This window comes from Gobius niger, assembly GCF_951799975.1.
Source record: "Gobius niger genome assembly, chromosome: 19".
Classification (NCBI taxonomy): domain Eukaryota; kingdom Metazoa; phylum Chordata; class Actinopteri; order Gobiiformes; family Gobiidae; genus Gobius; species Gobius niger.
In genome coordinates this window covers 20020363-20047207 of record NC_136870.1, presented here as the reverse complement: position 1 = coordinate 20047207, position 26845 = coordinate 20020363, and the positions used below count along the sequence as shown (strand labels likewise).

At 40.9% G+C, this 26845-nt stretch overlaps 1 protein-coding gene across 6 annotated transcripts in view; it reads right to left on the bottom strand.

The window, feature by feature from the left end:
- Positions 1-26314, bottom strand: part of kat6b (K(lysine) acetyltransferase 6B) — a 63631-nt gene extending 37317 nt beyond the window's left edge. For 5 of the 6 annotated variants that reach the window (XM_079577062.1, XM_079577065.1, XM_079577060.1 and 2 more), the window contains exons 1-3: positions 26214-26314; positions 21333-22223; positions 638-746 (exon numbers count right to left, since the gene is read on the bottom strand). In XM_079577062.1, the coding sequence (XP_079433188.1) occupies positions 638-746; positions 21333-22010 (787 nt within the window). In that variant the 5' untranslated portion in view covers positions 22011-22223; positions 26214-26314. Of the gene's footprint in view, positions 1-637; positions 747-21332; positions 22224-24821; positions 25096-26213 lie in introns of those variants that run through there. The other variant, XM_079577061.1, reaches the window with a different exon arrangement.
- Positions 26315-26845: the final 531 nt, after the last annotated feature.

Below are 26845 nucleotides of genomic sequence, written 5' to 3'. Positions count from 1 at the left end.
TTAATATCATTAGTCTAACAATATAGATTTTCGTCAATAAAACTGCACTCTTTAGTATTATGTTTGTAGTTTTCTGAAAAATGCCTAGCTTTCACCGATCCCGTATTTATATCGTATCGTATCTTTATCAAGATATCTGGCATGAAGAAGAAATTTTGTCCATATCATTCAGCCCTAATTTGCATTGACAAAAACTATGTAAAATTAGGGTTGGGTTTAATTAATTGATGAACCGATTTTCCTTTGAATAGCCCGATATCGATTCAAAAAACCCTTAATTGATTATTTTAACACGTCTTTTTCCCATAATCATGCCATGTGATGCCATTCTTGCATTTTTTGCTTTGGTCAGGTCATATTAAATAAAAAGCACATGATTAATATAACTCCACTGGGTTCAATTCTTAATGCCAATATTCATATTTTTACTAATGCACAAGCTAGATTAAGTTTCTAATATTTGCAGAATTAGTTCCTCTGATAATCTCTGTCATATCAAAGTAAAATTAATACTGAATATCCTGAACTGAATCATCAATCGGGCCCTTGTGAAGTGAATCGATACCCAGCTCTAGTCAAAATACAGATACAGATTCAGTCAATAACATTAATAATGACTTAAATAAAAGTTCCTCACCGCTGCTGCCACAGTCTGCGCAGGACAGCAGCTCCTCCGGCCGCTTGTCTCGGTTGGACTCCTTCGTCCCGAGACAGAAACTGCATATTGGGATGGGGTCGACCCGCATCTGGACGAGAACAAAGAGAAACGTCAACATTCGATAAGTCCGCTTTGTTGGTCAACATCGACACAGTGAAGTTTGTGGCCCCCGGAGCTTTTATTTTCACTTTTCGGACTGCGATTCCAATCACCCCTTACACCTGTCAGTGGCTGGAACGTATTGGCTGGTCACTTTCTAATCCAATGCATCTGAATGGGCAGGTGATTTTAGCTGATCTTCGTTTAATCCGGTTCTTACTGCTGGCTTCACTCAGGATTAAGCGGCGTGTAATCAAATCTCGCCGCATTAATAATAAAACAGAGTCTCATAAACGCTTTAGAGGGTTGTTCAAGGAGAAAACACGAGCTCAGGGGTGCGGAGGATTGCTCCACTGATAGACACAACGACAGGGTAAAGTTTGCAGGATGTGCTCTGAGTGGTTTTCTAAAGGCTCAATAGCAACGACTGGACTTCAAGTTTCACTAGATGTAAACATGACCCTAAGAACCTCCGGAGTTCAGACGCTAATGGTGAGGTGAGGCGGCAAAATACTGACTGGACTGGTGGGGACATCAAGTTTTCAAGCTTAATTTACTCAATCTGGCAACATTAAGTGTGGGGGCTCTTAAAGTGCATATGACAGGTTTTAATGCTCTTGAAAATATGACTTATTTAGCAGGATATCATCAGTTGCATACTTATCATTTTTATTTCAGTGACGCAGCAATTTAAAAAAAGAAATGTTGGGCAGAAAAGTTTATTTACATTTTTAAGCTGCTGACAGGGAGTGACATAGATAAAGGTAAAGCTCCACAGCAGCTTTACTCATTTCCCATTGACTTAACATGGTTGGCAACAGTTTAAAATGGTTTGCCTTCTTCTATGTCACTTCCTGTCCGTGTCCCAATAAGGAAGTGAAACTATAAACATCACAAAAAATGGCCAAACTAAAGAAAACTGGGTACAATGTTTAGCAAAATCTTAAATATAATTGTGTTAACTATGTTTTAGTTATGTCTAATGTGTCATATGCACTTATGAACATGGTTACCTCATATCTGGGGCATAAATAAGTTATGCTTGTAAAACATGTACAAACCAAACGAACAGACTCAAGGGCTGGACAATATGGCAAATTGATCACATGTTATTGCTGTTTTGCTCCGTTTCTGCCAAAGAAATGATGATTATAAAGACCCACGGTGATTATCGAGACCAAAGTAGCAATTTTGACAACATTTTGATGAATTGCCCAGCTCCAATAAACCCTACTTTAAATATCATCTAACAATGTTAAAGACATAGAGCCGTTACAGTGGAGCAGCATGACGCATAGCAGCGAACTGTTAGCTGGAATTTCTCAGAAGAAGAAGAACAAGACGAACAAGAAGAGGAAGAAGAAGTGCCATAACATGTGTTTTTTTCCTTTCGATCAATCAATCTGTAAAGTGGCAAAAAAAATTCCAGACTGGTCGTTTTGTTTGAGGAATCTGTAACACTATTTGTACAGGATAATGAAATATATTTCCTCCACTGATCATCAATCCTGTGGGCGACTTGACAGTAGCTCGACATGCAAACATAAAGCTAGATTTTTGCCCATCCTTTAATGGGGCAACCTGTCAGGAGCTGCCGGTGTGGGGCCAAAGGATCTTGAGGATAAGCTATTGCGCATGTTTTATATTGATTGAGATGGAAGTCCTCCTCTAGCAAGACAGTCCCCAAACATAATGTTGACTTAATGGTAAATTAAAGCAATTATTCTCTCCTCTTACATCACAATCACATCCTGGGTGAGTTCCCACTTCTGCTAATCGCAAGAAAACTGTGTGTCAGGCTCGATTCACTGAAAAACTCCAAACAGATAAAGATCAACTTCACAGAAATGAAACGACAAAATCAACACGTCACAGCTTTCGTAAGATGACACGCGCTAGTTTCACTGTTTTTACGGAAAGTCGCGGCGATGGAAAAATACCAAGAACAGTGAGCCACTACCCGTCTAAAAATAACCTCTTGAACGCTTATTTTTATCCTCCGATATACTATCAGAATGTGTCGCTCTAAAGTCGACTGACGCACGAGGACGGGGTACATGTTTGCATATAAACTGATTCATGCAAAAAATATTGTTTACGAGGAAATGGAGTGAAAAAACAGAGGCAGCGACGAAAGGCGACTCTCCTGTTGGACATAAGTTTTCAATGTTACATTTTTGAAAACGTGTGATACCATTTTCTAACTTTGCATATGAAATCACCCTCACTGTTCTGTGTATTGTGATCACTTTCTTTTATCAACAACAATAACCTCATTAACCTGTTCACTCTCGCCTGAACCGAGCGCATTTTCTCCAGTTCGGCTTTCCCCAAAACTAAAGGCTTCTCGACTAAAACTCACTATAAAATGTAAACATAAACACTGTTAACAAAGCGTTGTAAGGTGGACATTGAAATAAAAAAAATATCTTTAATAAAAATAGCCTAGAAAATAAAATAAGGCAATCTTTTTCTGACGGCAGCATTTACAAATAAACTTTTTAAAAATCGGCTTGAGATTACATTTTTTTTACTTAAAGGGACTATACAGAGTTTAAAAATGTCAAAATGATGTATTTTCCTCCCCCTACATGTTCCAACAATGTCCTAATGTGTAGAATGAGCCCAATATTCACCACAACTGCCTCTAAAATCCTGCACTGTCACTCAAAAAGGTGTTAATTCGGGTCCGAAGTGCCGTCATGCACGAGCTTAATATAGAAGCTGCAGTTACATCTATGACCTGAGGTGGCAGTAGTGAGCATAAAATGGCTAACTTGCATCTAGCCCCTTTAGGAGCTCATCTGAATTTGAATTATCTCGATATATCGATATATCTTGAATATCGACATATCGCCCAGCCCTATCGACTGGAGAGCAACAGTGTAACGCCTCATTTGAAAGCTAAGACCTACAAAAGTTAACATGTTTTAGTCACATTTTTGAAGCGTTTTTGTCGTGTTTTCATCTCTTTCTGGTCATGTTTTTGTCGCTTTTTTTATCGCATTACCGGTTAATTTTTTCTCTCTTTTGTTGCTTCTTTGTTGCATTTTCGGCACTTTTTCTGTGAAGTTTTTTTGGCGCTTTTCCGGCACGTCATCATCCTTGTTTCTGTCACTATTCTGATGCTTTTTTTTTAAATTGAGAAAATGTGCTCGGTTCCGGTGGGGTTTAAGAGGTTAATCTTCTAATATCAACATTATTAGCTTCTTATATAATATCTTAATATTTGAGAGGCCAAAAAAATAATGCTAAATAACGCTAACTACAGCAGAGCAGGTTCTTTTGGTCTCTGAGTATATTATGAAACCAAATAATTGCAGTTGTTGCGCCCTCATACACTGCACGACCACAAAACTGTCGCCACAAATACACATCACACGCTCTAATGTTTTGCTGTAGCGCCTTTAGCTTTGATCACAGCACACAGACGCTTCTGCAAAGTCAAACGGTCCAGTGTTGCCTTCATTATTGACCAAGATTTTCTATTGATGATGGGAGAGTTTGACCACAGTGAAAAGCCTTCTCCAGCACATCCCAAAGATTCTCAAAAGGGGGTAAGATCTGGACTCTGGTGTGGCCGATCCATGTGTGAAACTGATCCCTCACACTCCCTGAAAGAACCTGGTCCTTCAGGATGTTCAGGTCGTCAGCTGATCTCATTCTTTGGGACATAGTGTTGCTGAACCTAGACCTGAATATCTGCTTTAACCCCAGATCTAAATGCAGGTGGAGACTTTTTCTTTGATCATACGTAGAGCTGGGTACCGGTAAACAATACAAGTTTGGTATCGAAAAATAGGTTGAGACACTGATGGTATGGGGAAAAAATGAAAAAGTATGGAAAGCCAGTACCAAAAATAAATCCAAAATCTTTTTATTCAAGTTTTAAGAAATTAAAAAAATAAAATAAAATTGAAAAAAAAGGGGGGGAAATTGGGAAAAAAATGAGAAAAGGAGAAGTTGGGGTAAATTTGGGAGAAAAAAAATAAAATAAAGTAAAAATTGAACAAAACAACGGGATTTTTTTGGGGAAAAATAAAAAAAAATGGGAAAATGTGGGGGAAAAATCCGGAAAAAATTGGGGAACATTTCTGGGAAAAGTATAGGTAATTTGGAAAGTGTTTTTTCTGCCCTTTTGTAGTTAAAGGAACTTTCTTGGTTGTTTTGTCTCAAACAAATGATACAAATGCAAGAGAAATGAAATGGAAGGAAAAGGAATAAATGAACATTATTAATCTGTTTTATGGTTCTAGATTAGGGCTGAACGATATGGACAAAATTTCATATCTCAATATTCATGCCAGATATATCGATACGATATAACTACAGGTTCGGTGAAAACCAAGCATTTTTCAGTTTATCTTTTGCTTTTCGATTTTAACGTTTTGAATGGCCATATCTCAATATTGATACGATAACGATACATCTTTCAGCCCTATTCTAGATGACAAATAATTTAGTATAGGTATCGAAAAAAGAAAAAATCGTTCAGGCATCGGTATTGAAAACCAAGTATCGTTAAAGTAGCGGTATCAGTGTAATATACCCAGCCCTGGTCATACAGTGTATTTGCGATGATTCGATTGAAAGTAATCGCGCGGCCTCAGATTGACTGACGACACCATAAAATGAAAACAGCAGCGAGTCCTCAACAGTAATCAGCTCTCGAGGCGTGCGCGTAAATAAACTGCTCATCATGACTTTACAAACCGCATCCTCCTCGCCATCGACCGGTGGGGCTTCGAACGGCACCCGAGGGACACGCCTAATTAGTTCCTACTTTTCTCTGACGCAAATCAGCAGCGTGACCTCGGTCCGATTTAAAACCTGCACAAGCCCCGATCCGCCTCCGCAACACGGCTTTACTCATCAGTGATACGTGGGAAGGCCACAGAGCTCCAGAACTGGTGGGATATTACACAATGTTTACAGAAGGTATTTTCAGTTGATTGTTAATTGAAAATGAAACAAAATGGCTATCTCTGGCTCAATTAGCAAATACAAATGATGCAGCAACAATATAAACTTCCAACCAGACATGTCAGACCAAACATGCTCTAAAAAACATGTTTATTTGTGATGGTAAGGGAAAAAATTGCAGTAGTAGTAAAAAAAAAAAAAAGGCCTGAATCAAGACCAGCACTTAAACCAGGTCAATACTAAGATCCAACTCCACAAGGACTAAAACATGTCTCAACCAGGATTAAATCAAGACTGAATGGAAATAAATCAGGATAAATTCAGGACTAAGTTGGACTAAACCATGACCAAAAACAAAAACTTGCATTTATCTTTAGACAGTACAATATCATTTGAAAACCTCAAAGTGCAGCCACGATTCAAACCTCTCTAAAAAACATGTTCTGAAATAATGTACACATTGGGTCAATAGTTCATGTTTCAGTTTTCTCTCAAAAGCAAATGCTCTTCGAGATGTTTAGAATATGAAGGATGTCTTGACTTTAAAGGAGAGATGCAAAAATGACTTTGTTCTATCTGCAAAAACATAGCTTTAGTAGTAATTCACTTTATTCACGCAGTTTTGAGTAATCCTGTTTCTTCGTCTTATGAAGAACTCCTGTCTTTATTTCCTTGATTTTGTTGCATCATAAAGGGAACACACTCCTCCACACTTATAAAGCCCGTTATCCATCACTGGAGGCGTTTTGAGCAGCTCTGTGTGTTCATCAGTGCGCCATCGATGTGCCAGCCAGAAAGAGAAAGCTTGTTTTCACTGCTCCATCACCATGTCGTTCCTACTGCTGCCAGCAGAGGGAGCTCCAGGCCCATTGGAAATCCTGACGAGCATAATCTATTTCCTTTAAGGCACTATACAGGGTTTAAAAATGTTAAAACTAAGCATTTTCATCCCACGAAATGTTCCAGCAATGTCCTAATGCAGTGGTTCTCAATGTATTTTGTCTTTCGTACCCCTTGGGCCTTTCAGTGGTCAACCGTGTACCCCTACCTCAAGGATGTTGCAGTTTATTAAGAAAGTAATTATTTAAAAGTGGTGCTTGTAAGAAAAAGGACAATGTTGCAATCAAAAGAAACCTAAAATTCTCCCAAAGCAACATATTTTACTGAAAAATATAGCTTTTCCGATAAAAATTTCCCCTTTTTTCAATATGAAATAGTTCCAAGTACCCCCTGCTAGGTCCTCGAGTACCTCGGGTCCCCGTACCCCTGGTTGGGAAACACTGTCCTAATGTGTAGAATGAGCCCAGAACTATTCAACAAAACTGCCTCTAAAATCCTGCACTGTCACTCAAACAGTAATAGAACCTGCAGTTATACGTAAGACCTGAGGTGGCAGTAGTGAGTATAAAATGACCAACTTGCATCTAGTCCCTTTAAGGTTTGTTATGTAACTTTAAAAGTTGATATTAGTGCGTAGTTGACTTTTGAGTGACCCAGTATGGGTTATTTTTCATCATGGCGGCTTCTCGGACGCTCCAGGATCAATTGTTTTTAAGGTTTCTGGTAGGTTTCCTGTATTGAATGTATGCATAACCATGGAGATGATTCCACCAGCAAGGAAAAGCCAACCAGAAACCCTAAAAACAATTCATCCTGGAGTCTTATACAGGCCACTCTAATGGAAATTAATGAACGCAGGAGAAGTTAGATAATACACCTTTAACAACACTACAGTAAAGTAATATGTGCAATAACCTCTTTGCGAAACTACGTGCAATAATCTCTGCATTTACGTCACTTTATCAACCACTTGCACTATGACTGTAAACCTGCACTTCTAATACTAACATGTTTTTTTTTTATTATAGTCTGTTTATTTTTACTTTTTACTTTTAATACTTATTTCCCCTTAACATTTTTGGTAGTCATTGTATATAAGAGACCTTTCCTACTTAATATTTACTATTTAATTGTTTGCACATCTCCTGTCTATTCTGCACACCCTGAGAGCTGAATGTAACAAGTGAATTTCTCCATTGTGAGATCAATAAAGGCTTATCTTATCTCATCTCATCAAGACTTTTTCTCCCAATTGTTAAATGTAAAATAATGATGCTGAGATACTATGAGAGCACTATTTAATCCTGCACAGTAAAAGTAAACGTAGCCACAAATGGGTTGGTTTCAGTTTCCTCGGCGTGAAAACTGTTTAACTTTGGACGAGAACACCCTGAAGACAAACAAGACTTTTGTCATTTCATTAGCGCAGCACAACACACTTCACACTGCAGGTTTAAAAAGCGGGACAGAATGTAACCGGCTCCGGAGAAAGAAAGGAGGGATCAGCATCAAAAGACCAAACCAGGACTCGACCACCGCGCTCACCACAGCCGACTTATTCCACACTAAATCTGCAGGGAGGACAAACAAGGTCTCGCTTTATTGCGGCTCAACTCATAAACAAATAATGTCCAGTCAAATAATCCGTCTGTGAGTAAACAGAAAAGCCCTGCCCCGTGAATGACCTCAGTGTTTGGTCATCAGACTAAACAAAGTGGCCAACAATGAAACGATACACAACAACAGTTGACTTTGAGAAACTACATTACGATGAAAACGGTTTAAAAAGCACTTCTAAATGAGAAGAAACACTCAAACTGAGTGGATAAAGCTAACAAAGAATTAAAGATCAAACAAGGACACAAAAAGGGGCTAAACAAGGCATGCCTGCCAAGCTTTGGATTTTTAAAAAAGGGATATGTTCCGGCATTTGCGGCAAACCATTCCACCCCAACCAAGCTCCAAGAGGGGTAAAACACGGTAAGTTCCAAGCCAAAATGGGAATGGGAAGAAGGGGTAAAATACGGAAACAAATTTAAAGGGACTATATGGAGTTTAAAAATGCTAAAACTAAGTATTCTCCTCCTCCTGCATGTTCCAGCCATGTCCTAATGTGTAGAATGAGCCCAGATCTATCAACCAAAACTGCCTCTAAAATCCGTCATGCACAAGCTTAATATAGAGACTGCAGTTATGCACAAGACCTGAGGTGGCAGTAGTGAGCATAAAATGACCAACTTGGATCTAGTCAGATGGGCGAGGAACGTGCTTCTCTATGGTCCTCAGGGCGGGGAGCTGACATTGCTGTAATACCACCCCCTTGTGGCCAGGGGTGACTCCAAGAAACACTTGGTAGACAGGATTGTAATGGGACTTCAGATCTCCCTAGAACGGCTTAAAAGCTCCAAAGAGTTTTGTTTTTTCAAAAATGTTGCTATGACCCATGTGACAATGTAAGATTGGAAAACATTCCATCAAACAGAGGAATGAGGGGGAAAAAAGCAAATCAGACACAACAAGCAACTGCTGAGCAAAAATACTGGTTATGATTCAGCCATAACTGCTGTGTATGTGACAACAAGCACTTAATCCAACTAAATCTGTTCCAAACTAAGACTAAACTACAAAACAGAACTGTCAGTACAAAGAGACTATAGATGAAATGAGTAAATTATAAAGAGGAAGTGTAAAAGTCAGTGAATTTTGATAATGAAACAAAATGGCCGACTCCTCTATGACTTTGCATTCTGGACAGTTTTCAGCTTCATCACGGCAGGATGTGGGGTCTGTGGCACCATTTGGGCTGAGTTGCGACTTCCCCGTCGCGTGCTAAAAGCCCATGTGACGTCGCAGAGGAGGGTAAACACGCTTCTGAGGTGATTGAAGCCGAGTCTGTGCGGTCTGTCGAGATCTGGGACTATTGTCTACTTTTCAAATCCCAATACACAGATGAAGAAAAGTCTACAAACATAAAATGAAGAAATACTTTTGGACGATATTTTATCATTATATTAGGTGACACAATATTGTTTTCCTTATACAAGCTACTTCAATTTAAAAATGTGAAAAACGTATGTCAGGAATTTTGTTTTTGATGTTAAAGTACTTCTGAATTGTGTCATTATGTTTCTCAAAATCTTCTTGAGGGCCAGAGGTTCTGTGCTGAAGGGCCGGATTTGGCCCCCGGTGTTGCCTACCCCTGCTTTAAACAATGCATCTGGTTCATCCAATGCAATTTTTTCAGCTTATAAACATGGCAGTGCTATGGTAGTTTCCCCATGTTACAATGCTGTTCTCTCATCTATAACACACCTGGAGCTGCGTTTCGAGCCACTCGCACATCTTTGTGTAATCTTTGAATCTTCTCTAGTGGTTATTCTTAGCACCACAGCGGCAACTCCCCAGAAAAGCTGATCCTCAGGCCCTACATATCCAAAACAGAGCAAGAGGAGTGTGGGAAAGGCTTATGGGAGAAATCATACGAGAATCAGGAAGTGAAACTACTGGATATTTTGATTCAGCTGTTCTAGTATTGCATTTTCTAAAGAACAAAGTGTAATATAGTGATAAAGATGTGTTTGAGATTATCACCAAATACCTATAAAAAGCATAATACCCCCTCTGTTACACAACAAAGCCCACATGTTGTACCAGAGACTTAAAAACGTCTTGTGGTATTCTAGACCTATTTTCCTTTTTCTTCATAAAGTACGTCTCCATTGCCTCTGTCTGTGTGAGGGGAAAAAAATTAATCTCCATCAGCGACTCGCTCAGTGGCTGGTGATTAGAAGCCCCCGAAAGGAGTGAAACGCAGAAACAAACACAGCTGATGAAGATGGCGCACTGAGGGAGGGCTAAATTAAGTACATTACAGGAAATTATGCAGCTTCAAAAGAGCACGCTGTCCTCACTGAGGGGGCGGAGTCCTATTAGCTGCTGCCACAGACACGGCTCAAGTGGTTGCATAACATCAGGAGGGGGGAAATGAAGGAAAAAAAACTGTCTTTGTTCTCTCTAGAGTCTTTTGAAGCACAGGGATTTTCACAGGGACATATTTCTGCGAGTGAAAGATGTTTAATTGTTGCTGCGAAAACAAAAGTGTGAAATGAAACTCGGGAAGATGTTTCGATATGATGCTCTTATGTAAAGCGTCTCGGAAGAGTCAAAACACAAATTACTAGAGTCTGTTCTAACTTAAATGGATAAGTGGATATATATAAATGACAGAAAGCAAAAAAAGAACAAAAAAACTGTACCAACAAGAGCTTTTACAGACAGAATACGAATAAATACCGTGAAATCCTATTGATTTCTATTCAAATTCAATCAGACTCTGCCATCGGTGCAGCCACCAGGGGGAAGCGGAGGCGTTTTGGCACATTCGCGCTGGCGGACTATCGCCTCTATCAATATCCACGTCTATATTTATCACAACTAATCTCGCAATTGGAGACTATAAACAGAGCTTCAGTGTCGTATAAACAAGTGCTCCTCGTGACAGAATGATAAAGTCAGCGTTTTATATTTATCTAAACTACTGCTTTCTCAGGAGTCGACTTTATAGGAATCGAGCAAAACATTACGACCGCGTGCCTAATGTGCATCTCCAGCACACTATACGATATAGATATACATATTATGTATATTATGTAGAAGCGGCATTTCAAGCTACTTTGTTTGTTGTTTACCAAAACTGTCGACCAATAGAGCCATTTCTGCCTCAGGGCAAAACAAATAAGTCATTTTTTTTTTAGAAAAGATTGAAAAAATAACATCCTTGATCTACAACTTGTGGTAAAGTGGTACAATTTGTTTTCTTCTCTCATTTGAAAACATTTTGAAAACCTTGACTACATAATTTGAGAAAAATGATATTCAATAACTGTTGATTACAGCGAAGGCAATGTTAGTATAATACATATTGACATAGAAGTACTCACTCTCTTACTTTTACTGTCCCACGTATTCATAAAGAAATAGGACGCAGAGCTTTTCAGTTCAAAGCCCCCTCTGATTGGAACAGTTTACCTTTATCCATTCGTTCTTTAACATGGTTTGGTCTATCTAGAGCCTCATTATTTGTCTCTGAGTTACCTGTCTTAAACCAGTCCAAACCTGATCCAAACCAGCACAAACCAGTCCAGCCAGACCTGATCTAAACTTGGTCGAAACCAATCAAAGCCTCCTCTAAACCAGTAAAAAACAGCTCTAAACCTGACAAAACCAGCATAACACGGTCCAAACCTGGTCTAAACCAGTGCAAACCTGGCCTAAACCAGTTCAAACCTGGTCTAAACTGGTCCAAACCAGGTCTAAACCAGTCTAAAACTGCTCTAAACCGGTCCAAACCAGTCTAAAACTGCTCTAACCCAGTACTAACCAGTCCAAAACTGCTCTAAACCGGTACAAACCAGTCCAAAACTGCTCTAAACCGGTACAAACCAGGTCGGAACCAGCCCAAACCTCCTCTAAACCAGCAAAACCAGTCCACACAATTAGAACCTCCACCTATACTAGTCCAAACTGGATATTTTGAGTAGTACAAACTTGAACCGAACGGTGGCGATAGGCAGAATTAGAAACAACACATTCGATAAAGTTTGCTCTACCAAACGGTTGAGCAAACTATTAAAGTGTTAATGTGTGTTTTGTCCAATCTGTATTCTGTCTTGTAAACTGTAATTAGTGTGTTGTGTTTATGAACCCCCTCGAAAATGAGATGGCAAAACTCAAGGGGCATTCCATCAATAAGCTGATAAAGATACAGTATTCTACCAAACACAACTCAAAACAGTACCAATCCCTTGAAATTGAGACACAAAATGTCAGTAATCGTTCGTTTTTCCTTATCAAATCGCTTCAAAACACGGCTAAAACGGGACAACGACTGCTACACGTGATAAAGGGCATACAGTATAAAACAAAAGTGCAGTTCATTTCGCTTTGGTCTCAGCAGCAGCAGCACTCTCCCGCCTGTCTCTCTCTCTCTCTGCTCCTCTCCTCTTACAGCTTTGGCCCCCGGTGGCAGTTATGGCTGCAGTATCACTTCCTGATTATTCACTGTGAAACTGGAGGGAGCGAGGTGACAGCTCTATGAGGACACTGACTGCATACTGCTACTGCTGCACCGCCTGACCCCACCACCAAACGGCGAATGTTACAAAGCAACACGAAGCTTCCGGGGGCTTTGTTTACAAGAGGAGCTGCCACGCAAATGGTTTAAAGGGGACATATATCAAGCAAAGTCCAATTAACGTTGCCTTTCCTCATCAATGTGTTGGAATTACGCATGACGTCCACTTATGTCGTGCTACACTGATTATTATTTATCCAAGTAATAATGTGGCCTAACTAAATCTTAGGCTAAACACATAGGAATATATTGTGATTACATTTGCTTTAAAAATCTAGCCACTGTTCACATTTTAAACATTGTCCAGCAGGATAAACACTTGAGAGTAGATAGAAATAGGACAGGAAATAGGAAAATAATGCATTTCAGAACATACTATTTGTGAACTGCACTAGGTTTATACACAGGAGATAGGGATTTAGAAATTGCTCATTCAAACAATGATTTGATTGCAAATAACTCAACCCCACAGCTAGCAGCACTTGATTTAAGCCATAAGCTACCAGCCTAATGCAGGGGTATCCAAATCGCGGCCCACGGGCCAAATGCGGCCCTTAGACCAACTTTTGGTGGCCTTGAGGTTTCTCGTTCAGTGCTTTTTGCTCCTAGTTTAACAATTCTACACAATTATAAATGCAAACAAATGGCCTTTTAGTGTCAGGCAGAGCTTGTATTATGGCTTATACACTTCCATATGCGGCCATCGATGAAAAAGGTTTGGTCACCCCAAGCGTAATGCTTTCTACTGGGAAAAATAGAGTCATGTGTGCACAGAACAGGCTCCAAACACATTCTTTAACCTTTTAACCTGAACCTTATCTGAGCATTTTCTCCAGTTAGGCTTTACCCAAATCTAAAAGCTTTCTGCCTTTAGAGCTTACAGCCTATAGGCCAGAGTGACGCTTCATTTTTGTTGTGTTTTTGTAGTTGTTTTGGTCACTTTTCCATCGCATTTTTGTCACCCTTTCTGATGCTCTTTCGTGGCTTTCTTGTTCATTTTTTGTTCCTTTTTAATCACCCTTTAGTCATGGTTTTGTTGCTTTTTTTGTTGCGTTTTCGACACATTCTTGTCCCTTTTCTGTTGCTTTTTCATCACTTTATTTTTATTGAGTTATTGTTGCTTTTCCAGTATGTTTTTGTCGCTCTTTTGCCACTATTTTGCCTTTAGATTTGGGGCGATGATGGAGCAGGTCGGCTCGTGATCGGAAGGTCGTGGGTTCGAATCCCAGCTCCCGCAAATGCACACTGTCATTGTGTCCTTGGGCAAGACACTTCACCCTACTTGCCTCCAGTGTCTACGAACATGACTGGTTCCTTACTGTAAAGCGCTTTGACCCTTAAATGCCAAACAGGAGAAAATGCGCTTGGTTAAGGGGTTAAACATACTGTAGTACTCATGCTCACTAAGGTATAACTAAACGTTTTTTGAAGGATGAAAAAAAAAAAAAGGCTACAATATGGTCCAATCTGAAAGCCGGTCTAAACAGCCTCATTCCCACCAAGTCCTATTTAAAATGCCATGAAATGCTATATTCTGCCCAAGGCTAATGTATGGCCTATACAGTGTGGCCTTTTAGCGCGCTAACAAAACAAGAGTTAGCACAATAGCCTGCGCGGAGGTCGACTCCCATTTAAAGATTATCCTAAATGTCAGGTTTCATAGCAGCAGTTTTCATGTCATATTTGAATCACAGCTCAATGATAAACAAGGTGGACAAGCGATTGTTAGCAAGGTATAAGCTAAATACAGCTAGCTAGTGCCATAACGAACTTTATTTCTTTTTTTAAATTATTATTGTCTCATTTTTGTCACATTATTGTCAAATTTTTGTCACATTATTGGCACATTTTTATCACATTATTGGCACTTTTTTTGTACGTTTTTCATCACATTTTTGGCATATTATTGTCACATTTTTGTCACTTTTTCGTCACATTTTTATCATATTATTAGCACTTTTTTGTCCATTTTTTGTCAATTTTTTGTCACTTTTTCGTCATATTTTCATCCCATTTTTCACACTTTTTTTTTATACTACTAAATATGTACATGATATGATTATAAACATGGTAGACAAGCGATTGCTAGCAAGGTACAAGCTAACTACAGCTAGCTAGTACCATAACACATTTTATGCACTGTCTCCTGTGGGTTTCATATAGCGCATACTTCCTCATTGAGATTTCCAATTGATCAAGCCCGAGCAGAAGCAGTAACATTTGCGACCAGACATAAATGTACGTCATTTATTGCTATAGAGGAAGTGTTTAGAAGATGTACGTGAAAACAGAAGAGGCAGAGAGAGCGAGAGAGAGAGCAGACGACTGAACAGGCTGTAAGTTCGTGCACTGCGTTTTATTTCCTCTTTTTAAAGGTCGCCACTTAATCTCGCCGAAACCCAGCCCTGACCGCAAACATTTCACCTCCCAATTTTCTCAGCCGGAGAGAGAAGAAGAAGAAGAAAAAAACAAAAGGCAAGAAAGAGAGAGAGAGAAAGAGAGAGAGAGAGAGAGAGAAACAATTTGTACTTTTTGTCCTTGTGAATTAGCGGTAACATATCCTGCACTGTGTTTGGCTAAAAGCTGCGTGGCTCACAAGACAGGGCCAGTCACATCCTTTAAGGTCATTAGGGTAGGGTTACATAAGCGGTGGGAAGCACACTGCCTACCACACACTGTCAGCATGACTTTCTGATTATCCAAGCTCCTATTCGGGAAAACAGAGTCGCAGCAGCAGAGGAACAAACCCCACAAGAACACGGATAAGCTCCGGTCGGGAAGATGACGGTCCAAAATGGAATGTTGACCATATTGTGACACAGCATTATCCAACAGGCTTTTTTATTGATGCATCTTTAGCTACACCTATTGGGACTGGGGGCTCATTTCAATCTTTGTGATTTAAAGTGAAGTTAAAGCACTACAAGAATCACATGCATTAGGAGGAACAACAGGCTTCATACACGACCAATCCTTATGGAAACAGTTCAGAAGACATTATATGACTAAAAAATTGCAGTCTTTACGATTTGCTCATTGTGATTTGATTGCAATTGATTATGCAGTATAATATGTGCTAAAGGTCAATAAAAACATTCAGTTCATAATCCAAATAATAGCCTTGTTATAAATACAATCATACACTGAACTGTTACGGGTAACTAGGAGTCTTGGCTGTAGCACCAGAGATTTCCTTACGGAGCTATACCTGATCTTTTCTCTAGTTATGGAATGAAATTTGCTTTGTCTGAGTTTACAATATAGGAAAGGAAGACCTTTGTGGGGAAAACACTGTAGATCTTATTATAAAGCATTTGTTTCAATTTCAGGAACCTGCAGGATAGTTTTCCAGCACTTTTGTGAAAGTGACCCTGAAAAGTGACCCTCCAAGTTGTGAAATGTGCCTATAATCATGTCCCTGTGAAGAACTGGGACGCTACAAATATGTTGGGAAGATAATGTATGAGCTTGTACTTTTCCCACACCATGCATTGAGTTGCCTTGTGTACGAAATGTGCAGTATAAATAAAGTTGCCTTGCCTCTTTCATTGTTTGAAATGAAAAAATCAAGTATAGGTCCTTTAAGTTACTTCTCTGTTGGCTTTTTAGTTATAATAATAAAAAAGAAGAAGCTAAACAGAATGTTTACGAGACAAAGCAAAACAAGCTTGAGTCGACAATAATGCTACCAATACATCCAAGATGTAAAAGCAGGCGCTTTAAAAGCAGCTTTATTTCACGTTAGTATTCGTGCTTCACAGCTAGAAGGTCCTAGGATTGATTCCCACCTGGGCAGGGCCGTTCTGTGTGGAGTTTGCATGTTCTCCCCGTGTCTGCGTAGGTTTCCTCCGGGTGCTCTGGTTTCCCCCACCACTAAAACATGTATAATACATTAATCCTCCAGCCAGGTGTTTCTGACTATTAGCCTGGCTTTACATCATGATGGGTCCCTGAGCACCGGCCCACACTGGAAGCTCACTGCTCCTACAGGTCAAATGAAGAGAACGAATTTCCCTACAGAGACAATAAATAGACCTTAAAGGGATATTTCAGGATTTTTTACATAGGGCCTCATTTCCAAGTTATACAGAGTGTTGTTGATTTCTGGGAAAAAAAATAATAATAATAATATTCATGCAGTCCTTATATTTGAAGATTATAGTGGTGCTAGGCTAGTGCATGGCTATGGTAACTAGTAGCCTGCATTAAAAACAGTCTAAGCCAAACACAGTCCACCTGAGGCAAATCACTTATAGCACCAGACTACCGATATAAATGTCTGTGCTGACTGAATAATTTTTGAAATATATTTAATTTTTGCATTTAAAATAACTTATATTTGAGCAGCATCAGCTTCCTGTTTGTAAGCTACGCAGCGGCGGAGTGATCTGCCAGGTTACCGGAGCTTCAGTAGTTTGTTTACCTGCGGCCGGCATTACTACACATGGAATCCAAAAAGGAGCTTTCTACAGATCAGATATGCCAACGTTTGGAGAACAAACCAATGACTTTGAAGAGGTTTTTAATACAGGCTACTAGTTACCATAGACCTGCGCTAGCCGAGCACTAGCCTAACACTAGCCTAGCACTACTAAACTCTTCAAATAAAAGGACTGCATGAAAAAAAATATTCTCCAGAAATCAACAACACTCTGGATAACTAGAAAATGAGGCCCGATGTCAAAAATCCTGAAATATCCCTTTAGGCTTAACCTTGTTTTGAATAATAATAGTTTTTTAACCAATTACAGTGAAGCGTAAACTCTCATATTACCCACTAAAAAGAAAATGAAGCAACTACGTGGATTGTGTATAAATGAACTCATCTTACCAGCGCCTTTTCCCCCTTAGTAGTGGCCAAAATATAAATTGTCCAAGAAGCTGTTTGCACTCCCTGAACCGATCCGAAACCATCCCCAGCAGGCATACAGTGCTAACCAGTGAGTAAACAAACTTCAAGCAATCTATTTATTAACTATTCAGATTCAGTAAAGCATTTGTTGCTCCCTGCACAGACTGCACAAAATCAAAACATCTCTGAAAATTACTACACAAAGCAGACACTTCAATAATAGACAGTGTTTCTGGCTGAAAGCACTGAAACTAAATTATTTACAAATGCCCAAATAGAGGTATCTTCCTTTATTGTTATTCAGATCAGATTTGCTCCGACATCGCGGCTCGTCTGCGCTCACACAACATTGTTTGAAGTCTTTTTGACATGATTCGTAAAGCTATAATTACACAGTGGTTTCTAATCAAATTCTATTTCCAGAAGAGCGCTGTCTGTCTCTCTTTGTTTTTACTTGGATTCTGACAAACAGGTGGTACTGATATCGTCTTAAAGTTAACTATATGAATTTATATCGAGGAAAGTCCCACTGTGATTAAGAAGCTCTTTTCCAGGGGTTCCTATTGTAGATATTTTTTGGAGAAGGGGAAACCGGAGCACCTGGAGGAAACCTATGCAGATACAAGGAGAACATGCAATGCAGTCAGTTACATTTATTTGAGAAACTCTTTGAAATAATTGTATTTCAGAGAGTAGTCGTATTACAGTACAATGTTGAAGTAACAATACTCTTACCTTTACCTATATGCGACAACGCTTTTACATTTTTTTTAACCATGTTATCATGTTGTTACCTAAATAAAAACATACCCATAATAATATTTCTTCATTCACAGGGTTGTACTTGTACTGTAATTCTATTTACTTTGGTTGTTTCTTCTTCTACTGCTGAAGCCCGTAGGTTTGTAACTCATGGATTTGGTCGCGTCAAAGCAACGCAAAAACTGTCCTCTACATTTAAAAAAAATCATGTCCATAAAGGCGTCAATGATTTGCTAGCATGCCATTAGCTAAAAGTGTTTTATTTTATCCCGGATTACAAAATCGACTTAACTCATATACAAACAGTTACACAAGTAGCCTTTCTTTGCTTAGTTGGGTGAATGCTTTTCTACTTAAAGCAGTACTAAGTAAGTTAAAATCCTTTCCGTAGTCCCTCTGGGGGTAATACAAGTGTTAATGGGATGATCGGGGGGTCTTTCATCTCCCCCTGGTGTCTCCGGCCAGAAAACCACAATTGCAAATTTCCTGCCTCTGGTTCGGAGTCACCAATACACACTAATGGAATCGCGAAGAAGAAGCTAACAGGCTAACGGGCAAAGCTAACTGCGGGCTAGCGCTACTTAAACAGTATTTACAGCCAAGTTTGAGTGAAAAAAATATCTCCATTGTGTAATTGGATGTACAATATCCCTCTCTCCCTTTGTCTTTTCTGTCAGCGTAGTATTTACTCTCACAGATAAATAACGAGTAAAAAGAAAACGCAACATGCAACGACACCTGCAGTGGCGCTTATGGCCTCTAGGGGCATGAGTTACTTAATTCTGCTTTAAGTCAGGCTAGTTAGGCTCTTACAAAATCGACTAAACTCATATCCAAACAGTTACTCAAGTAGCATTTTCACCAACCACTTCTTCAATTCAATTATTTCGGTGAATGCATTTCTATCAAAAAGATCCAATATCTGATTTTTTTTTTGGTCACAAAGAATTAAAGAGAGCAAGTAAATCAAAATGTCAGTAGTCGTAACTCATTCCTAACTTTCATAACCCATTCATAACATCCCCATTCTTCACAGGGATGACTTTATAAGCTTGCAGGGTCACTTTTCAGGGTCACCGTCACTGAAATGCTAGAAAACGAACCCGCAAGCTCATGAAATTGATACAAATGTTTGTCTACTTACTAGTGATACTCTTACTTACTCGACTAACTGTTTTGGCTTCCAAGTATATAAACATAAATCCCCACAAAAAAGAGGAGAAATCTGAACTGGAGCTATTGAAGTAAACAAAGTGGCTGCTCTGCTGGGAAACCTCATAATCTGATGAACATACAACAAAGGCAACAGTGTCTCGACTTCGGTGGATGTCATTCAGCCTTTTGTCATGGAGAATCCCGATGTTTGGAGAGATTTGAATAAAGTCGTGTTGAACTTGTAAAAACTTGCATCAAAGGGAGCACATTATAAAGGGGCGGCCGTGGCAGGGCACTAAACGGCGTGCAACCGGTGTGGTCTTGCGAACAGAAGACGCCAGCAATTGCAAACATACAACAAGACTTTCCCCTGCCATCTGTATCAAAAGGATCTTTCAAAACCCGTGAAATTGTCACATCTTATGACTCAGTTCACTGTGTAACCAATTATACCAAAAGGGGGAGAACAAGTTGCACCAAATACAGTAAACAGCCTCCGTCACAATGAACAAACAACACTTTTATATGTTTAAGCTTAGTGAAGTGAAAACGTAGACCGACTTTGGTATTGCTCATACTGAAAACGATTGACAGATTTAGCATTGACAGGAAAATGGCGGTTATTTTTAGCCCAAAAGGGACTTCCTCATTTCACAACTTGTTAGTTTCAAAGTTTGTCAGACGCGATGGTGGAAAATATTGTTTCGTTATGTACTCCGAAGCCACAGCTGTTGATTTAAACAGAACAGATTAATGACAAGCACGACATGGGTTGGATTGTGGAGTCAAAATGTCTAAATCAAGCCGCAAAGATGAATGTGTTTACTTGTTCAGATCTCTCCCAGTGGGTGCTACGGTGTCCCAGTGAGTGCTGAGATGCAAAGTCGCGGAATAAAGTCAGAAGAAGTGCTTTTATCAACAGTCGGAGGAAGCCTTAAGGTAGAAAGTGAGGTAGGTAAATAATCGAGCATGAGCCCGCACCATTAGGCAAAGCCAGCATTGTCATTTGCATTGTCAAAGCCTACAACAAATTCTTCTCATACACATAACACAGACGGAAGCATTGTGTATTCTGACAATGTACCAACAGTGAAAGAGGGACCGCGAACATTTGAAAATCATTATTTCTTGTCCAAACTCATTCCTAACTTCCCTAATGCATTTCTAGCATTTAAATGTATAAGTATGTTTAATACAGACAACAACAAATGAGCAACAAATCAGGGCCTTCAACTTATCTTTACTTCCAGACTAATTGGGAAACAGGGCTGATGTTTCTACGAATGCTCCTAGTAAAAAGTGGATGATTTGACCAATAAGAGCAGATAAACCATAGACATAATAATAGACTTCGTCTCCTCACTCCTGCCTGTTTGCCATGATAACTACGTTCGAGAGGGAAATCATGGCGGGTTTACAGACTCCTCCTATCCTGCTCCTACGGAGCCTGTTTCTAAAAAGGACATAAGGGGCGGGACCTTCACTGGAGAGTCGGCCCTCGTGGGGTGCATAGTTCAGTCGCAGCCGCCCCATTAGCTCTAATGCTAACGGCCTGTCAATCAAAGTCCGGCCCTCATTAGTATACGAGATTTCTAAAAAAAAATCTTATGAAAACCAGCCTGGTTTCTTTAATTGTAACTAACCCAGCGTTATCACAGGAGCAATATCTAGCAGTAGAAAGTTCAAAAGAATTAGAAACCAGTTTACAGTTGCTTAAAACGTGTGGAAAGTGCAATGCTAATTAATGGAAAACTAGCTTGTTTTGCCGCCCACATAGAGTATGGAGGTACAGCAGCAATGGCGGACAATGTCGGTCATAAAGCAGTGCAACCAGTGTCCATTGAGAGAACAGGTGATAGTCAACCAACAAAGTCTTTAACAATGTCAAACTTCCACAACAGCCTTCTTACCAGGTCTCTTTCGTGCGGGAGGAGCGTCACCGTCGTCAGTAGCAACGAAGTGGAACCGGGACCCCTGGCCTGTCCCCTCCCGAGCTCCATGCTGCCCCCCTGGTGCTGGCCGATCTTGTATCGCGGGCCATTTTTCATCAGCCTGCCGTTGCTCACCGAGCGCTTCGCCGCCAACCGCAGCCTCTGCCCGAACGCGGGGTTATCGGCAACTTTGGCCAAATCCCGCTGGTTTCGCAGGTACCTCTCGATGTTTTTCAGAGAGGAGCCGTGCGTGTCGTCCAACCCCTCGATCGCCCGCTTAAGTATTTTATTCCAATCGATGTGCCGTAGATCTTGCGAATCCCACTTAAATTCCTTCGCCGGGACCGGGACCGGGGTCGGGGTCGCGATCGTGGGCGGCGGCGGCGGCTGCGGAGGCTGTTGCGCGATTGCCGTTGCGACCCTGGCCTGATGTCCCGGGTCCTTGTAAGAAGTGCTCCCCTTATTGGTGACTTTGAGAATAGACCCATCGTGAACGCTTAATCCCAACTGCTCCAGGACGGTCTTCCTGTCGAGTCCGTGCGACGTGGCGACCGCGTGGCATATCCTCTCCTCGGACGGCCGCTGCTTCTGACGCTTGATTTTCTGTATTGCTTCGAGAATCCACTCCGTGTACAGAGGGTTGGCGAGTTTTACCATGGTTAGACGATTGCAAACGATAACAGTAATAAGTAATCCATACAGCTAGAGAACAGGGAATATATCCACATCCTTTGAAAAGGTCAAAAACGTTAGGCTCCAAAGGGACATCCACGCATTTCGCTCAATCCGAGGTTCTGTTTTAAGCGTTGGCACGGGTAAAATCCACTATAGGAGCTTCAAGGTGATGCTCATCAATATCCCAGTTCAGATCTGAGGAGACAGAGAAGAAAAGTTAGCTGATACTTTGCTATTCTGAATGCTAAAGCTTTCTCTGTCATTTCTGATTTCCAAACTGTTCTTCTGTTTGAGCAATATCATTTGATTTGGCAAAGCATGTCACTTATTTATCACATTATTGAAAAGTGTTTACTGACGAGAGCATGTCTCGAGAGGGCTAGTTGGTGATCTTACACAAAATAATGTGTTATAGTGACAATTATTAGAAGACTTTCTTATCTTATTGATGTTTTATATTCAAAATCATCCTACCAATCTAAAAAGTCATACAATTCACAACGAGCAATGAGTTGTTTCTCAATAATGTTCAATTTCAGCAACTTTTTATCAGTATTTTACAAGTATCTCATGCTAAGTGCCTCCAGCAGTTCCTGTTCCCTTGGTCAGACAACATTACACTTTTGACCCCCGGAAATAATATGTTCATCTTAATATATTTGTTGTGCATGTACCCTTGAACTACAAGATATTCTGATCTTATGTAGCTTCGTTTGCTCCTATTCTGTCCACTTTTTGTAGCTTAAAGTATCATGTTTATTTTTGTGCATCCCTTACACTTAATCTAATTGGTCAACGCCTTTTTGTAACATTTGCACAGACTTTACATGACATTTTCCTGCTCATACTGTAACTAGGAAACGGTCAAACCCAGAAGTGAGCGGACAAAGGGCTGCGAGCATCACTTCCTGGTTTGCTCGGGTCGTCTCCAGGTCATGGCTCTGTGCAACAACATGCGACAATAAACGATGTCGAGTCACCTTATTAGCACATCACACTGAGGTGGCGACACTAGCCTGTAGGAGACACAGCATATTAAAAAACACAGCACAAAAAAATCAAAATGCTGGCGAATACTTTGGTCAACGGCAAGTATGTTAAAGTCACACAACGGAACATTCCAGGTCGTGTGTTGCTTTGTCGTAAAAGCAACTAAACTGTAGTGAAACTCAAAACATAAGCAGGCCAGAGATATCAAACATGCCCCTATTGCAGTGGGTTACAGTCAAACCAAAGCAGCAGACACGTTTTAAGAGATATCGAAACACCAGAAATAAACCTAATGCTCATGTTTTACTCTACTCAATGGGTAAATTCTCACGTAGCATGACTTCAAATAACAGGAAAACATTGATCATTTTCATAAGAGGTAAGCAGCATAATAAAAATAGCAGATAAAGTGAACTGTAAGTGATATCTTGTTTCACTATCATTAAATGCACAGCTGAACAGTACTGTAAGAAAAACTTATTTGCAAATAATGAAAGACGGTATTTCAAATTGTTAGTCATTAATGTGCCAAATGCATTTATATCATGCCATGTCTTCACAGGGGTGAGTTCATAGCTCACATCATAACTTTCAGGGAGCGATACTGCCATGGCAATGTAAACAACATTGCCATGTTGTTTACATGGCAATTGCCATGTTGTTTACATGGCAATGTTGTGAAGTGCATTCACAATAAGTGAATGCACTTATTGTGCATTCATTTTTGTGCATTCATTTTCACAATAAGTGAAAATGAATGCATGACAAATTCCTGCGTTTATAATACAGTGGTTGACAAAATCAACGCTATTCCACTGCTATAAAAAATCAGGTACAAGGCCTTTAACCTTCTACTTTCATGACAGCTGCAGGCACCTCTTTCAGAATGAGTGATCCTTATCAGGCTGCTGATTCATTTGGCATTGGCTCCTGACACGACGTGCGTAAAAAGAGTGCCTCCAAACAGCACGACAACAGCCTAACAACAAATATGGACATTTTTTCCCCCCACCAATATGTGAACAGATGATCGCATCGCCTATTAAACAGCCAAGTAGGCTAGTGCACACACTCGTAATAGCTGCTAAGTTTGGCTGCACAGCAACGCATTTCTCTGTAGTCTAGGAATGCCAGTGTCCTATAGCCCACTTTTACGCACGCATTTTTTTATTTTTTTTTCCTCAACAGAGATCTCAGCGTGGGAGGAGCTGAGGAGGGGTGAAGTTACTTTTTTTAAGATGTGCTAAAAACACGAAAACCAGATGGATCCAAACAGATGCGGGAGCTGTCATGGCTGCTAAAGAAATTAAAGCGACTTAATCCACCGTCTCACACTATTAATCCGCGCCACAGCAAACCCAGATGTCCATTTTCAGACGGGGGGGTTTGCTTTTTTGTAGAAGAAGCGAGACGAGTGGAAACTTCTAGCCTCCCAAAGTAAAGTGACAGCCCTCGTATGCTGAATTATTCATGGTGTTTAGAACAAGCCGTGAAGTCTGGAATTTGTCTGGAAATGTTGCGTGACATCTTTACATTTGTCACCGCGCGAGACAAACCGCGACGAGGAAACATGCTACTTCTAAGTTTATCCCGAGTGCGCACTACTTTTTCCTTTTTTTGACAGCTCAACCCTCGGCGTTTCACAGCGGCACACGTCCAGGCACATAGAGATACTTGCTACGGCTAAACTGTGTCGCCTCTACTTCTTGACAGCCAGCGCGCGCACACACACACAAAAAAAGGGCAGAGAAACGTCCGCCACGAGAAAAAGGGCACAAACCTCGTAATAACTGCGCAACTAACCAGTCACTTGAATCCCATCTCTCTCTCTCGCGCGCGCGCTTCCTTCCGCTCCCCCGATTAAATGACAGCGTTGCCAGCAGCGGCGTTACTGATGTCACCCTAAACAGTCGCCATTTTGTTACAATGTTGCAGTTTACAGGAGTCCGACATGACGCTTATTACAATCCAATGGAGTGTCATTAAAGCTTACCTACGCTAATGCGCCCACCCCCTTGCAACTTCAATATTGGCTGCGAGGGCGAGATCCGATTTCTGGTTTGATAAAGCGCGTGTCAATCTTTATGTATGAGCTCACCCGGGGAGGCGCGCCATTGGCTCTATGATCTGTCACTTCACTCCATTGAACCCTCCTCTTAAGGTGGCGACGGAGATGAATTGACACCGCTTACAGGCTCGGACGTGGAAGAAGCTGGGGGGGGGAGCGAGAAGCGGGGGTGGCGAGGCTCGCGGCGGTGTGGCACACATCGGGCTCTCCCGCCGCCGCCGCCGCCGCCGCCTAACAGCTCCCGCGTAGTTTTATTACCGTGCTAAAAAACGCGTAAAAAAAAAAAACAAGCGCAAATTAGTCCGGGATTAATTACACCGCGCTAATTTATGACCCCCCCCCCCCCCCCCCCCCCCCCCCCCCCCCCATTAGCGGATCGTTTAGCGCCCGTGCCACCTTAATCCATATTCCTCCTTGAAACAGTTGGTTACACTTGAGAGTGATTTAGATCATTTTAGACTTTAATTGGCTGTTTGTTAAATCTATCATCTGTTTGCGTAAAAACCTGCAAAGGATCAGCTTAAAGTGGCACCCGATTATTAAATCACACGGGGCTACCATTTTGCATATCCACGTAGCGCTTTTTCTATTTTTTTTTCTTCTTTTTTTTGTAAAGACGAGCCGATGAAAAACACCTTATATCCCGCCTCGTCTATTCTAGTAAATATATATTTTTAAAAAACGCAGTCCTTGTACGTGCAGCGATTGAGCCGTAGCCCCGTTTAAGCGGCTGGAAAAGTGGGCTGTATGTTTACCAGCGACCATTAATAACGTCATGTACCGCGCGCAACGATGGCATGACCTCTTTATCACCGTTAACTATCAAATATCTCCGATGATGACGGCGGCGGCGGTGGTGGAGGTGGTGGTGGTGGTGGTGGGGGGGAACAGCGAGCCCCTGGAGGCGAAAGGGAAAAGGCGATTCAGGGGGGAATACAAGTTTGCTACTCCAGAAAAAAAAAATCTCCCCAAAAACGACACACAGACTCTTTGCGTAACGTGCAAGCGGCTTCCTCCCGGGTTAAGATGAACCGTACGTGCGAGCGATGGATGCAAGCGAGTCGCTGCGTGAAAGGGGGAAAAGACATTCAAAAAAAAAAAAAAAAAAAAATGTAGTCGTAGTTTACCTTCTTCAAGTTTTCCCAATTCCGATCCCGCTCTTCATAATAATGGTCGATGGAGAAAGGCAGAAGAAGAAGCTCCGACACATTGCTTTTAAATGCTTCCCGGGGATCCTTTTTTTTTGGTCGCTCGTTGTTGCACGTATCCAAATAACGATAATTACGCGCGGGTTGCACGCATGGAGACACACGGAGGAGCCGATAAGAACTAATTGAAAGGTTAATCTACATAGCAGGCTGACAAAGTGGTACCCTCCCCCTTTCCCTTCTCGCTCTCGCTCACTGTAGACATGTACTTGAGTGTAGCGCAGCGGACCGTCGCCCCTTCGCTGTCAATTTCACTTTTCCTCCCTCCTCCTCCCGACAACATGTCCAGTAGCCAAGTCAGTCGCTGCCTGCCGGTGGTGGTGATGAGCTTGGTGGCGAAGAGCAGTGTGTGCGTGCATTTTTTTTTTCTTTCTCTTTTTTCTTTTTTTCTCCCCCTATCCCTTTCTGCATTACTGTACACACGCAGCAGGACTTAGTTTCGGGAGGGCTAACAGATCAAATCATCTTTACGCGCGTTTTGTCAGTGGAAGAAAATCAGCGTTTGGTTTCATTCGGGGGGTTTGGACGGTGCAATCTAAATGAATCATTAT